Source organism: Thalassophryne amazonica, chromosome 23 (genome assembly GCF_902500255.1).
Source record: "Thalassophryne amazonica chromosome 23, fThaAma1.1, whole genome shotgun sequence".
In the NCBI taxonomy this organism is placed as follows: Eukaryota; Metazoa; Chordata; class Actinopteri; order Batrachoidiformes; family Batrachoididae; genus Thalassophryne; species Thalassophryne amazonica.
In genome coordinates, this window is record NC_047125.1 from 7,003,975 (window position 1) to 7,020,423 (window position 16,449).

At 41.9% G+C, this 16,449-nt stretch overlaps 1 protein-coding gene across 1 annotated transcript in view; it reads left to right on the forward strand.

Moving 5' to 3' along the window:
* htra3b (HtrA serine peptidase 3b) overlaps window positions 1-16,449 on the forward strand; it is a 53,739-nt gene that overhangs the window by 16,678 nt on the left and 20,612 nt on the right. The window contains exons 2-4 of the mRNA XM_034164551.1: window positions 6,519-6,618; window positions 9,216-9,348; window positions 9,750-9,839. Coding sequence (XP_034020442.1) covers window positions 6,519-6,618; window positions 9,216-9,348; window positions 9,750-9,839 — 323 coding nt within the window. The remainder of the gene's footprint in view (window positions 1-6,518; window positions 6,619-9,215; window positions 9,349-9,749; window positions 9,840-16,449) is intronic.

Genomic DNA, 16,449 nt, shown 5'->3' on the forward strand with positions numbered 1-16,449 from the left:
AACACAGAATACAACATACGGAGACGATGGGAAACAACCCAGGTGTAACGAAAGAACAAAAATACAAAAACACAGCAGAGGGAGATGATACCATAAATACTTACAAACCAGGAGCAACAAGAAGACGACCAATACTAGTAACGCTAACCATAACAATACAACAGACCCGCACCTCAACAGAAAACAAGGAGTGGCTTAAAAGACTTAGAACGTGGAACCAACAGATGCACGTGAAAAACAAATAAACCAACAATAACTGGAGACAGGCCAGGAAAACGGTCATCAACGGGTGAGTAGAGAAAAAAAACAAAACCCAACCCACACCGTCGACGAAGAGAAATAAACATGGAAATAAAAGATAACCTCGGAGGTAAACACAAACGAAAAGCAAGAAAAATCCATGATAACAAACATACAAGATGATCGCAACAAAACCATGAACCTAAACCAAAATACAACCGATCGAAAGGAAGAACTAAGAGCCTGAAGCAGGACACATCTCAGACAGAGAAGATGACAGATGGACAGACTATTCACGGTTTTAGAGTATCCCAGAATCCTTTGCGCGCTGGGGAGGAAGGCTTGATAATGGCTCAGCTTAATGCTAACTTTAACATTTAAAATGCCGTAGACATGCTAACTGTTTTTAAGTTATAAAATACATCTATCAACTGTTTCAGAAAACCATAACAGGTCAGTTTAACATAAAAAGGGTAAATAATACTCACAATATATATGCTCTTTAGGGTTTTAGCGGGGAAAAACTGATAAAGTGAAATAAAACAAAAAACCAACGAAGCAACAGATCGAAGCACAGCTTCATTGGTTCAAGGTTCAAAGCAAAGCCGTGCTGCATAAACGGTTGATGAGAAATGATCATTGTCCTGACAAACACCCCCAAAACAACGGCCACTCTGAAGGGCCGATAAGGGAATCGTTAAGCAAAAAGGCTATTGATGACGATGGATCAAATCATTTCTTAAGGATACCCAAAAAGAACCGGTTCATGACACGCAACACACTTTTCTTTATAAAACTCACATTAAAGACTCACGATTATCTTGGTTAAACACCTAAATATATATTTTGGTTGAACTCACCTCCATAATGACGCAATGTCGCAAACAAGTTGCCGCAAATTGACAACGACATCTCGGCCTCCCCAGCGAGAACGTGATTATGCGCGAGAATATATATGAACCAGGGCTGCCATGAATGACATACCGTGAATGATCACATGGACACGGGGAAGAGACCACAACAGAGGACCCACACGCACACGTACAACTCCAACACCAACCGGGAGCCCACACCCACATCTACACACACCAGACAGAACACACATGGAGGACAGCGAGCAGACAACATGCCTACCCACTACCCCCTCCTTTTTTTAAATTCCATATGGTAAGTTTTAAAGCCAGTAGTTCCAACCCGCCTGTTTTCATTTCAGGATCCATCGTCTCAACATCAGCTCTTTTCAGTCTAAAGTAAGAAACCACAGTTTCCTCAAAGTCCAGCTTGGCTGGTTCACGTCTGTAACTCTTCATTCCTGGTTGACCAGTACAGGCTGTCGCTGCACCGCCCCGCCTGCCTAGTGTGGCTTTCCAAGTGTTTACACCATAGAAATGAATAAACGCTGGACAGGACGTCGTCAATCACTGGAACAGCCAGTGACGAGTAACTCAGGCCGCCATCTTGGGAGAGGAATTAATGACGTTCCCCAACGTAAACAAAACGACATTCTTGTATTTTACGCCACAACCGTAGCAGTGATGTTTGTTGAGGGGGATCCTCTCTATGAACTGTTGTTGCTATTAAAAATATTCAATCTGGCAATTTCTTATTTTCTTATTTATTTATTTAAAAAGAACAACACATATTAATGAACATACAAAATGTAAATATGTCATATTTTAGCGATAGTCTAATTTCTGTCTGTAGTTCCTGACAGGCCTATGTAAAAATTAACAAACCATTAACAATAAAAGCACACGGACGTCACAGAAACTTACAATACAACAAACTACAGTACACAGGGGTCACTAAATACTACTTCAACAAGACACGAGACCACACAAGAGACAGGGGACATTTGGACATTTTTAAGTCAAGACTTAAAACGTATTTTATTCTCTTTCTTATGAATAGCTTTTAATTTTTTATGTTTTATTCTTTTACATGTGTTTTTAATTAGTATTTTATTTTTTTTATTTACTTATTTATTTTAAATTTTATTTTGAACTGTTCTGTGTGAGGCGCCTTGAGGCAACTGTTGTTGTGATTTGGTGCATTATAAGATAATTATGAGCTGATATAAGCTAAGGAGACAATAGGACAAAAAAGAACCGACGAGAACTACAACCCCTGGCAAAACGTATGGAATCACCGGCCTCGGAGGATGTTCATTCAGTTGTTTAATTTTGTAGAAAAAAAAGCAGATCACAGACATGACACAAAACTAAAGTCATTTCAAATGGCAACTTTCTGGCTTTAAGAAACACTAAAAGAAATCAGGAAAAAAAATTGTCAGTCAGTAACGGTTACTTTTTTAGACCAAGCAGAGGGAAAAAAATATGGAATCACTCAATTCTGAGGAAAAAATTATGGAATCATGAAAAACAAAAGAACGCTCCAACACATCACTAGTATTTTGTTGCACCACCTCTGGCTTTTATAACAGCTTGCAGTCTCTGAGGCATGGACTTAATGAGTGACAAACAGTACTCTTCATCAATCTGGCTCCAACTTTCTCTGATTGCTGTTGCCAGATCAGCTTTGCAGGTTGGAGCCTTGTCATGGACCATTTTCTTCAACTTCCACCAAAGATTTTCAATTGGATTAAGATCCGGACTATTTGCAGGCCATGACATTGACCCTATGTGTCTTTTTGCAAGGAATGTTTTCACAGTTTTTGCTCTATGGCAAGATGTATTATCATCTTGAAAAATGATTTCATCATCCCCAAACATCCTTTCAATTGATGGGATAAGAAAAGTGTCCAAAATATCAACGTAAACTTGTGCATTTATTGATGATGTAATGACAGCCATGTCCCCAGTGCCTTTACCTGACATGCAGCCCCATATCATCAATGACTGTGGAAAATTACATGTTCTCTTCAGGCAGTCATCTTTAGAAATCTTACTGGAACGGCACCAAACAAAAGTTCCAGCATCATCACCTTGCCCAATGCAGATTCGAGATTCATCACTGAATATGACTTTCATCCAGTCATCCACAGTCCACGATTGCTTTTCCTTAGCCCACTGTAACCTTGTTTTTTTCTGTTTAGGTGTTAATGATGGCTTTTGTTTAGCTTTTCTGTATGTAAATCCCATTTCCTTTAGGCGGTTTCTTACATTTCGGTCACAGACGTTGACTCCAGTTTCCTCCCATTCGTTCCTCATTTGTTTTGTTGTGCATTTTCGATTTCTGAGACATATTGCTTTAAGTTTTCAGTCTTGACGCTTTGATGTCTTCCTTGGTCTACCAGTATGTTTGCCTTTAACAACCTTCCCATGTTGTTTGTATTTGGTCCAGAGTTTAGACACAGCTGACTGTGAACAACCAACATCTTTTGCAACATTGCGTGATGATTTACTCTCTTTTAAGAGTTTGATAATCCTGTCCTTTGTTTCAATTGACATCTCTCGTGTTGGAGCCATGATTCATGTCAGTCCACTTGGTGCAACAGCTCTCCAAGGTGTGATCAGTCCTTTTTAGATGCAGACTAATGAGCAGATCTGATTTGATGCAGGTGTTAGTTTTGGGGATGAAAATTTACAGGGTGAATCCATAATTTATTCCTCAGAATTGAGTGAGTCCATATTTTTTCCTTCTGCTTGGTCTAAAAAAGTAACCATTACTGACTGCCACAATTATTTTTCTTGATTTCTTATAGTGTTTCTTAAAGCCAGAAAGTTGCCATTTGAAATGACTTTAGTTTTGTGTCATGTCTGTGATCTGCTTTTTTCTACAAAATTAAACAACTGAATGAACATCCTCCGAGGCCGGTGATTCCATAATTATTGCCAGGGGTTGTAGAAAGGACAAGCGATTCTCTTACACAAACTCAGTCAAAGGAGGGCTACAATTACAATGCGCTATAATTACAATACAATTGAATAAGTTAATTAATTTACAAATCTAATTTCATGCATTTGTATATTTCAAAAACAATAAATTATAAGGTGCTATGATGCATTGCACATTTCCTTAAGGTTCTTCTTAGTTTCTACATTGAATTTGTGATGTTCCTCTACACAGTGTATTAATGTATTTAAATTTATTATTGTGTAGATAAAATAGAACTAATAATAATACAATAACTCTGTAGATATATACAGGGTGCACATAACTGGTACTCATTGTGCCCGTGTGCACAAAAAATCATTGATACACAGCAGAAGGAAACACTTTCCTAGAATCCTGTCATGACTGTTTTAATTTTAATTCAGCATGCTCAATCCGCTGCACATGCGGGTACAGCACATCAATAAATGTTCACAAAAAAGTCTCTTTATTACCTTGTCCTTGCTTTGTGTTTGTTCATTTCTGTTGACTTCAGACAATCGCACAAATTCTATGTATGAAGAGGACTATAAAGTTCGCAGCCATCTTGTATTGATCTGTGCATACGTGCAAGTCGTGCATGTTTACTTCATGGTGTGCATGCCCAGATCAATACAAGCAAGATGCCAGATTCTTCACTCATTTTAAATAATTGTTAATTTGATGTTTAATTTCACCAAGAATTGTACTTATATGAAAATTGCACCTGAAAACTCTTACTGTATTTTCCAGAGTGTAAGTCGCACCTGTCAAAAAATGCCTCTGGGGAGGGGGGGGGTATATATACATGTTGCACAGACTATACGAGGTCTGTTAGAAAAGTATCGGACCTTTTTATTTTTTTCAAAAACCTGATGGATTTGAATCACGTGTGCTTGCATGAGCAAACCTTGAACCTTCGTGCGCATGCTGAAACCTTTTTCATGCCTGTCGATTGCATCATTTCGGTGACGATCCTGTGGGCATCACACAGATTAAGGAGCGGTACAACCAGTTTAAAAGACGTCTGCACAACGGTGGAGAGCGCGCCACGCTCCGGTCGGCACATCAACATGCTGAAATGACCAGATTCATTTCCAAAGTGAACGCTGTGGTGATGCATTCATGCCGAAGCTGCTAACGACGGACAGGACATGCTGTGACATGGCCACCTCTTCTCACAATTTCTCCGATAGTCACACGACTGAAAAGTCACCGAAAGCCGTCTGAATCATCCGAATAGGTTTCCACCTGGCTGTCGCCCGGTTTCTGGCAAATTTGATGTAGCGCTGCTCCAGTCGTTCCGTCTTTTTCCTTGAAATGAAAATCCGCCGAGTGCACTGCACATGTCCTCACACAAAGGCTGCTTACCAGAAAATGATGCAATCGACAGGCGTGAAAAAGTTACGCATGCGCACGAAGGTTCAAGGTTTGCTCATGCAAGCACACTGATTCGAATCCATCAGGTTTTGAAAAAATAAAAAGGTCCGATACTTTTCTAACAGACCTCGTAAATCGCATTTCTGTGCTAGGGAGCCCATTAATTTGGGATTTTGTGCATTGCTGTTGTACATTTTTTTTTATTGTTCCCATTTATATTCTTTTATTATTGGAGTTGGGTATATTTGTTGCACTGGGAGTATAAGTCACAGAAACCTCCGGCGCTAGTAAAAAAAAAAAAAAAAAAACTGCACTTTGCAATCCTTTAAACCTTCTATTGTAGCTTAAATACCACTTTCACTGCCATCTCTCTCCTAATTACGACTTACCCTGCTTAATTTCTGAGATATAATGGCATCAGGTGCGCACAGAGCAAAACGGCTTCTGTATCTACGGTTTTACGGACTTTATATTTATGCATTGACCGAGTGATTGCATTGGACTCCACTATATTTTGCCCTGCTAATCACAGAGAACATCTTTGGAAAATTATAATTAATGCAGACAATTAGAGAATATTTAGATGTTGCCAGTTGTTAGAAACATTCCGTGTTTTATTGTGTGTATGTGGACACTGAGGTCCAGATACGTGACTGTTGAGCAATTCTTCAAGGTAGAAACTGCAATCTGGTACAGTTGAACTTTTGTCGATTTCAAAGTTAATCGAAGTTTAGACTTGAATCCTAGAGTCTGGATGAAACTATGCGTCTACCAGATTAAAGTTTCTACTAACCCCTAATTCTTAACCCCAGTCGAAGTTTGTACCAGTAGAATCACAGTTTCTGCTGGTAAAATTGTACTTTTAACCAGTCTAGACTCCAATTCCACCACTTTCTACAAACTCTTAACTTATAACCTGTACACTCTACAAGTGGAATTGTACTGTAGTTACTGATGGTAAAACTGTACTTTCTACTGTTAAAAGTACAATTGTACCAGATTGCAGTTCCTATGATGCCATTGTCTGGTTTATCCAGTTTAATGTTGAATGATTATTAAACACGTAATTCTTTTTGCCAGTATAGGTCCATCACATGGTACCAGTCCTCGTTACAAGTTCAACTTCATAGCCGACGTCGTGGAGAAAATCGCTCCTGCCGTGGTCCACATCGAGCTCTTCCTCAGGTACTTAATCATTTAATATAAACATGTTTGTTGATAAGTGTTTGTTGTTCGGCAAAAAGCAACAGAGGAGGTGTGGATGCACCCCTCCCCGACCTTGTGTATCGAATGTACAGAGCTTTCAAATGATGTTCAGTAATGTTTATAAGATGACCCTGATTATACGACGGCCCCCTTTTTCAGGACTAGTTTTTTGGAAACATACTTTCTGAAGACTAAATTATCTTTTTTTTGTGAAGAAAATGCTTTTATTTGAAATAAATGGTAATAAAGGGTCATTTCCATGGCCAGCTCTATTTACCCCCACCCCCCCCCACCACCACAACCACATACTGATGCTGAAGCAGCAGTTTTCATGACTACAGCTTATGGCTTTTCTGACTGTCAGCATGTTTAACTTGGTCTTTTTGCCACACTGTCATTCCATGGTTGCTTGACTGTTGTTTGATGGCTCTGGTGCATTTATCACTTCGTGACCTTAAAGTTTGCAAAATAACTTCTTCTCAATTATGCATACCCTATGTTTATACAGTATTTGCTTCTGGCAAAAACGCTCTGCCGTGGCACTGTGGAATGTTTCATCTCAGTGTTTTCCATTTAAAAACAATGTGCTGTGTGTGTGTTTTGATACTATGACAACAGTTAACACCTCACAACAAGCTATGGTGACAAAAGCACAGCACTCTCTTGCAGCATTAGGACTCTCTCCAACTGCTTCTGTAGAAAGTTACAGGGACTGGCTGACTTGCTTCAGTCCTGTGGGACACATACTTGTTTCATGGGTATTTGACACCACCTACTGTTGCATATGTATTGTGACATGGCCCATTCACACTCTGACGGTTAGCTCGACGTTTGCTCATGGATAGTGAAAATTTGTTTACTGATGACCAACGCTAAGGTCCTCCAGACTCTGCAGGAGCTTAGTCGATGTCAATCAGGCAAGGCTGATGTCCATTGTGGCCCTGGAAAAACCTTCAACATGCTTAAGAATGAATGTTGGAACCCAGGGGACCCAGGACATCAGCAGAGCAGGCTGTGAAAGTGTTCTCCCAATAAGGATAACCTCCATCTTGGATTCATTAAGATTTAATAGGTTAGCACTCATCCAAGATTTGACCTCACTCAAGCAACTCAGTAATGGCTACATTGGGTCATTACCTAACAACCTTAGTGGCAGGTAAATTTGGACATCATCGGCAAAGCAATGGAAAGATACTTGGCATTTTCGAAAGATACCGCAGAGAGGCAACATGTACGAGGTCTGTTAGAAAAGTATCGGATTTGAATCACGTGCGATTACATCAGACAACCTTGAACCCTCGTGCGCATGCGTGAGTTTTTTCACGCCTGTCGGTTACGTCATTCGCCTGTGGGCAGGCTTTGAGTGAGGAGTGGTCCAGCCCTCCTGTCGGAATCTCTTTGTCTGAGAACTTCCTGAGAGACTGGCGCTTTGTTGATCAAAATTTTTGCCTTGAGCCACAGCTGTCTGCCTGTTTCGAGCTGAAAGCTTCCAAATTTAAGCCTCTGTTGACCCAGGACGTCGTGAGAGAACAGAGAACTTTCAGAAGAGGTCAGGATCAGCAGTTTATCCAGACATTCCACTGTTAAAGGAGATTTTATTAATGAAAGACGTGCGGACGGGTCCGCGCGTCACAAAAAGAAAAGATTAGGACCTAGAATGGAGCCTTGAGGGACCCCACAGGTCAGTGGGGCCACATCTGAAGAAAAATGGCCCAGCTGCACAGAAAAGCTCCGCTCTGTGAGGTAAGAACTGAACCAGGTGAGAACAGAGCCTGTAATGCCCACACACTGCTCGAGATGATGCAGCAGAATTGCGTGGTCCACTGTGTCAAAGTCTAAAAGCATCAGGATGGCAGGACTACCTGAGTCAGCAGCTAAAATGAAATTATTAAAAACTTTCAGTAGAGCAGTTTCGGTATTATGTCTGTGTTTGAAGCCAGACTGAAATGTTTCATAAATGTGGAAAAGTGGAACAAAAACTTACATTCAAACTATGTTGTAATTTTGAGTTCTGACTTCCGACTTAGGAGATATTGCTAATACAGTATTACAGTGTATATTCCTACTGAAGCCAAGACTGGGAGCATCCGCTGGTGCTGTGTTTAGCCACATCTATGACACCACAGAACCCCTTTGGGTCCTGAATGGCGACCATTTTGGCTGGAGAAGTAAATGTGAGGCATAAGTGTAAAATGCGTTGAGCATCTGTTAGATGGAAAAGCGCTTTACAAATGCAGTTTCTTCCTTCAGCCAGCCAGGCAGATAACTGGCCCATGCCCAAATATTTCTAGTGACATAGTTCAATTAATTTCAAGTATATTTAATGTGTGCCTCATCGGTCGTAACCAAAGTGACCATACCTAAAATCTAACTCCGAAAGTGAATGTATGCTTTAAACATAAATCCCGAGAACCTTCAAAATGCATATAGAATGTCACTTTTTTATTTTCTCAGTTTTTACTTGCATCTTTCCAGAGCGTTCTGTCAAATTCATCCATTAATATTTGAGCTGTCTCGTGTAATATAATAAAACCTCACTCCAGTTAAAGTTCCTGGTGTTTATGTTTCTCCGTCAGGCACCCTCTGTTTGGACGGAATGTCCCGCTGTCTAGTGGCTCTGGGTTTGTCATGACAGACAATGGCCTGATTGTCACCAACGCTCATGTTGTCTCGACTACCACGCCGGTTTCTGGTCAACAGCAGCTCAAGGTACCAAAAAAAAATCCACTTTCTCCATTCTGAGGCTTTATATTTAATTTTGTTGGAGTTATACAGACTGAGAATTCAATTTACAGAACTTTATTTTTACCTCTGATTGCGGAGTTAGCTCAAACCCAGTTTGGGACAGGGGTATTGAGTGTCTGTGTGTCTGTCAGACACTCCGGATCAAAATATTGTGAACCATGTTGTGACTCCATGATACTGCCCAATAACAAACTAAATATAACACGAGCCAGAACACATCCCTGATGCACTCCAGAACTCTAAATCTCTTTTAGAACTGCAATGACTAGTCAATGAATTGATGATTAGGTATTCGTTTCTGCTGTACACTGAACATTTACACCAAACAAAATCTACACATTCAATTATTGTTCTGTTTTCTGAAGGTCCAAATGCACAATGGTGACGTGTATGAAGCTAGCATCAAGGACATTGACAAAAAGTCTGACATCGCAACCATCAAAGTCAACCCACAGGTCAGTCCATGGACTTTGTGTCAAATTACATATTTAGGTGAGATAACTTTGGTTTTATGCAATTCAGGATTGGACAGAAAGTCCTCTCGGTACAGTTAGAAATAATTGTCAATTTATATTCTATTGTGGAGTCATTTCCCTTGTTCTGATTGTATCAGATTTATTGTCAGGTAATTTCCATTTCCTTCACAGGAGTCTTTTTTCTTTTATGTTCTATGATATTGGTTTACAGGTGAAACCTTACATTATAGACCTTCAGCAGCTACAGTATATTGTGTTATTTCAACAAGTTGGATGGCATTCTGTCAGATGGCTCAGTGCTATTGTGTTAGAGCCTAACAGGGTCTATTCTATTGAGTTGAGCCCTAATGTGATCTGTGCTATATCAAGCACATTACTGGATCCACACCCCCCTATAGAACCATCCAGGCAGATTAGTGGTCCATCTCAACCTCTTAATAGTAGCTGTCTACCTGCTGCAGGTGGTACATCTGCTGACTCAGGAACAGAAGCATGCACCACTTTACAATTGTCCAGGTCTCTCTTGTAAAAAAGGTTTCGATCTCAATGGGACTAACCTGGTTAAATAAAGATTAAATTAGCCTTGGCACACACATGTTTTTGCTATAACATTATAACAGAGATGTCATGTTTGAATAGGAAATGTGATAACGCTAATGTTTTATAACACAATGTTACAGTGCTAAAAAAAAAAACTTTCCTCTTCAATGTATGACTGTTACCAAGTAAAAGTTGAATGAATCTTAAGTGTCTTTATTTTTAGTTAGTACGTACCTTAAAGACTTCAAGATTGAAGCTAATGATGGTTATATAATAGCAGCTGCATGCTGGTGCATTAAGCCGCAATTTACATATGATGTGATTAGTCGACTAATCGGTGACTTGTCGATTATCAAAATGATTGTTTGTGGCAGCCCTACATCTTATTTGGTCTCTTTAACAAAAATCGTTAGCATTAGGTTTCTCTGAAGACTCCTTGGGTACTACTGCAGTGACTAAAACATCCAGTTGTCATCTTAGCTCACTGTGCTATGGACTCAGGGCCTAATGGCATCTGTGCTATGGAGTCAGGGCCTAATGGGATCTGTGCTATGGACTTGGGCCTAATGGGGTCTGTGCTATGGAGTCGGGGCCTAATGGTCTCTGTGCTATGCAGTCGGGCCTAATTGGCTGTGTACTGTGGAGATGGGGCTTAATTGGCTGTGTACTGTGGAGTCGGGGCCTAATGGGCTCTGTACTGTGGAGTCGGGGGCTAATGGGCTCTGTACTGTGGAGTCGGGGCCTAATGGGCTCTGTGCTGTGGAGTCGGGGCCTAATGGGCTCTGTGCTGTGGACTCGGGGCCTAATGGGATCTGTGCTATGGAGTCGGGGCCTAATGGGATCTGTACTGTGGAGTCGGGGCCTAATGGGCTCTGTACTGTGGAGTCGGGGCCTAATGGGCTCTGTGCTGTGGAGTCGGGGCCTAATGGGCTCTGTGCTGTGGACTCGGGGCCTAATGGGATCTGTGCTATGGAGTCGGGGCCTAATGGGATCTGTGCTATGGAGTCGGGGCCTAATGGTCTCTGTGCTATGCAGTCGGGGCCTAATGGGCTCTGTACTGTGGAGTCGGGGCCTAATGGGCTCTGTACTGTGGAGTCGGGGCCTAATGGTCTCTGTGCTATGCAGTCGGGCCTAATTGGCTGTGTACTGTGGAGATGGGGCTTAATTGGCTGTGTACTGTGGAGTCGGGGCCTAATGGGCTCTGTACTGTGGAGTCGGGGCCTAATGGGCTCTGTACTGTGGAGTCGGGGCCTAATGGGCTCTGTGCTGTGGAGTCGGGGCCTAATGGGCTCTGTGCTGTGGAGTCGGGGCCTAATGGGCTCTGTGCTGTGGAGTCGGGGCCTAATGGCATCTGTGCTATGGAGTCGGGGCCTAATGGCATCTGTGCTATGGACTTGGGCCTAATGGGATCTGTGCTATGGACTTGGGGCCTAATGGTCTCTGTGCTATGCAGTCGGGCCTAATGGGCTCTGTGCTGTGGAGTCGGGGCCTAATGGGCTCTGTGCTGTGGAGTCGGGGCCTAATGGGCTCTGTGCTGTGGAGTCGGGGCCTAATGTTTAGCCGCATGTTCTCCTTGAATTGCTGGCTGTCTGAGTGGTGTCCAAAAAATGAGGTGGGCTTCATAGATAATTGGCAAAGCTTCTGGGGAAAACCTGGTCTTGTTAGGAGAGACGGCATCCATCCCACTTTGGATGGAGCAGCTCTCATTTCTAGAAATCTGGCCAATTTTCTTAAATCCTCCAAACCGTGACTATCCAGGGTTGGGACCAGAAAGCAGAGTTGTAGTCTTACACACCTCTCTGCAGCTTCTCTCCCCCTGCCATCCCCTCATTACCCCATCCCCGTAGAGACGGTGCCTGCTCCCAGACCACCAATAACCAGCAAAAATCTATTTAAGCATAAAAATTCAAAAAGAAAAAATAATATAGCATCTTCAACTGCACCACAGACTAAAACAGTTAAATGTGGTCTATTAAACATTAGGTCTCTCTCTTCTAAGTCCCTGTTGGTAAATGATATAATAATTGATCAACATATTGATTTATTCTGCCTTACAGAAACCTGGTTACAGCAGGATGAATATGTTAGTTTAAATGAGTCAACACCCCCGAGTCACACTAACTGCCAGAATGCTCGTAGCACGGGTCGGGGCGGAGGATTAGCAGCAATCTTCCATTCCAGCTTATTAATTAATCAAAAACCCAGACAGAGCTTTAATTCATTTGAAAGCTTGACTCTTAGTCTTGTCCATCCAAATTGGAAGTCCCAAAAACCAGTTTTATTTGTTATTATCTATCATCCACCTGGTCGTTACTGTGAGTTTCTCTGTGAATTTTCAGACCTTTTGTCTGACTTAGTGCTTAGCTCAGATAAGATAATTATAGTGGGCGATTTTAACATCCACACAGATGCTGAGAATGACAGCCTCAACACTGCATTTAATCTATTATTAGACTCTATTGGCTTTGCTCAAAATGTAAATGAGTCCACCCACCACTTTAATCATACCTTAGATCTTGTTCTGACTTATGGTATGGAAATAGAAGACTTAACAGTATTCCCTGAAAACTCCCTTCTGTCTGATCATTTCTTAATAACATTTACATTTACTCTGATGGACTACCCAGCAGTGGGGAATAAGTTTCATTACACTAGAAGTCTTTCAGAAAGCGCTGTAACTAGGTTTAAGACTATGATTCCTTCTTTATGTTCTCTAATGCCATATACCAACACAGTGCAGAGTAGCTACCTAAACTCTGTAAGTGAGATAGAGTATCTCGTCAATAGTTTTACATCCTCATTGAAGACAACTTTGGATGCTGTAGCTCCTCTGAAAAAGAGAGCTTTAAATCAGAAGTGCCTGACTTCGTGGTATAACTCACAAACTCGAGTCTTTATAGAGTCTGTTGCTCTATAAAAAAGCCCTCCGTAAAGCTAGGACATCTTTCTACTCAACACTAATTGAAGAAAATAAGAACAACCCCAGGTTTCTTTTCAGCACTGTAGCCAGGCTGACAAAGAGTCAGAGCTCTATTGAGCTGAGTATTCCATTAACTTTAACTAGTAATGACTTCATGACTTTCTTTGCTAACAAAATTTTAACTGTTAGAGAAAAAATTACTCATAACCATCCCAAAGACGTATCGTTATCTTTGGCTGCTTTCAGTGATGCCGGTATTTGGTTAGACTCTTTCTCTCAGATTGTTTTGTCTGAGTTATTTTCATTAGTTACTTCATCCAAACCATCAACATGTCTATTAGACCCCATTCCTACCAGGCTGCTCAAGGAAGCCCTACCATTATTTAATTATTAAAAAATTAATATGATCAATCTATCTTTGTTAGTTGGCTATGTACCACAGGCTTTTAAGGTGGCAGTAATTAAACCATTACTTAAAAAGCCATCACTTGACCCAGCTATCTTAGCTAATTATAGGCCAGTCTCCAACCTTCCTTTTCTCTCAAAAATTCTTGAAAGGGTAGTTGTAAAACAGCTAACTGATCATCTGCAGAGGAATGGTCTATTTGAAGAGTTTCAGTCAGGTTTTAGAATTCATCATAGTACAGAAACAGCATTAGTGAAGGTTACAAATGATCTTCTTATGGCCTCGGACAGTGGACTCATCTCTGTGCTTGTTCTGTTAGACCTCAGTGCTGCTTTTGATACTGTTGACCATAAAATTTTATTACAGAGATTAGAGCATGCCATAGGTATTAAAGGCACTGCGCTGCGGTGGTTTGAATCATATTTGTCTAATAGATTACAATTTGTTCATGTAAATGGGGAATCTTCTTCACAGACTAAAGTTAATTATGGAGTTCCACAAGGTTCTGTGCTAGGACCAATTTTATTCACTTTATACATGCTTCCCTTAGGCAGTATTATTACACGGTATTGCTTAAATTTTCATTGTTACGCAGATGATACCCAGCTTTATCTATCCATGAAGCCAGAGGACACACACCAATTAGCTAAACTGCAGGATTGTCTTACAGACATAAAGACATGGATGACCTCTAATTTCCTGCTTTTAAACTCAGATAAAACTGAAGTTATTGTACTTGGCCCCACAAATCTTAGAAACATGGTGTCTAACCAGATCCTTACTCTGGATGGCATTACCCTGACCTCTAGTAATACTGTGAGAAATCTTGGAGTCATTTTTGATCAGGATATGTCATTCAAAGCGCATATTAAACAAATATGTAGGACTGCTTTTTTGCATTTACGCAATATCTCTAAAATTAGAAAGGTCTTGTCTCAGAGTGATGCTGAAAACTAATTCATGCATTTATTTCCTCTAGGCTGGACTATTGTAATTCATTATTATCAGGTTGTCCTAAAAGTTCCCTAAAAAGCCTTCAGTTAATTCAAATGCTGCAGCTAGAGTACTAACGGGGACTAGAAGGAGAGAGCATATCTCACCCATATTGGCCTCTCTTCATTGGCTTCCTGTTAATTCTAGAATAGAATTTAAAATTCTTCTTCTTACTTATAAGGTTTTGAATAATCAGGTCCCATCTTATCTTAGGGACCTCGTAGTACCATATCACCCCAATAGAGCGCTTTGCTCTCAGACTGCAGGCTTACTTGTAGTTCCTAGGGTTTGTAAGAGTAGAATGGGAGGCAGAGCCTTCAGCTTTCAGGCTCCTCTCCTGTGGAACCAGCTCCCAATTCAGATCAGGGAGACAGACACCCTCTCTACTTTTAAGATTAGGCTTAAAACTTTCCTTTTTGCTAAAGCGTATAGTTAGGGCTGGATCAGGTGACCCTGAACCATCCCTTAGTTATGCTGCTATAGACGTAGACTCCTGGGGGGTTCCCATGATGCACTGTTTCTTTCTCTTTTTGCTCTGTATGCACCACTCTGCATTTAATCATTAGTGATTGATCTCTGCTCCCCTCCACAGCATGTCTTTTTCCTGGTTCTCTCCCTCAGCCCCAACCAGTCCCAGCAGATGACTGCCCCTCCCTGAGCCTGGTTCTGCTGGAGGTTTCTTCCTGTTAAAACAGAGTTTTTCCTTCCCACTGTAGCCAAGTGCTTGCTCACAGGGGGTCGTTTTGACCGTTGGGGTTTTACATAATTATTGTATGGCCTTGCCTTACAATATAAAGCGCCTTGGGGCAACTGTTTGTTGTGATTTGGCGCTATATAAAAAAAATTGAATTGAATTGAATTGAATTAATGGGCTCTGTGCTATGGAGTCAGGGCATAATGAACTCCGTGCTATGGAGTCGGGGCATAATGAACTCTGTGCTATAGAGTCGGGGCTTAATGAGGTCTGTGCTATGGACTTGGGCCTAATGGGGGCTGTGCTATGGAGTCGGGGCCTAATGGGGGCTGTGCTATGGAGTCGGGGCCTAATGGGATCTGTGCTATGGAGTCGGGGCCTAATGGGATCTGTGCTATGGAGTCGGGGCCTAATGGGATCTGTGCTATGGAGTCGGGGCCTAATGGGATCTGTGCTATGGAGTCGGGGCCTAATGGGATCTGTGCTATGGAGTCGGGGCCTAATGGGATCTGTGCTATAGAGTCGGGGCCTAATGGGATCTGTGCTATGCAGTGGGGCCTAATGGGCTCTGTGCTATGGAGTCGGGGCATAATGAACTCTGTGCTATGGAGTCGGGGCTTAATGAGGTCTGTGCTATGGAGTCGGGGCCTAATGGGCTCTGTGCTATGGAGTCGAGGCCTAGTGGGCTCTGTGCTATGGAGTCGAGGCCTAGTGGGCTCTGTGCTATGGAGTCGAGGCTTAATGAGGTCTGTGCTATGGAGTCGGGGCCTAATGGGCTCTGTGCTATGGAGTCGGGGCCTAATGGGCTCTGTGCTATGGAGTCGGGGCCTAATGGGCTCTGTGCTATGGAGCCGAGGCCTAATGGGCTCTGTGCTATGGAGTCGAGGCCTAGTGGGCTCTGTGCTATGGAGTCGAGGCCTAGTGGGCTCTGTGCTATGGAGTCGGGCCTAGTGGGCTCTGTGCTACGGAGTCGAGGCCTAATGGGCTCTGTGCTACGGAGTCGAGGCCTAGTGGGCTCTGTGCTACGGAGTCGAGG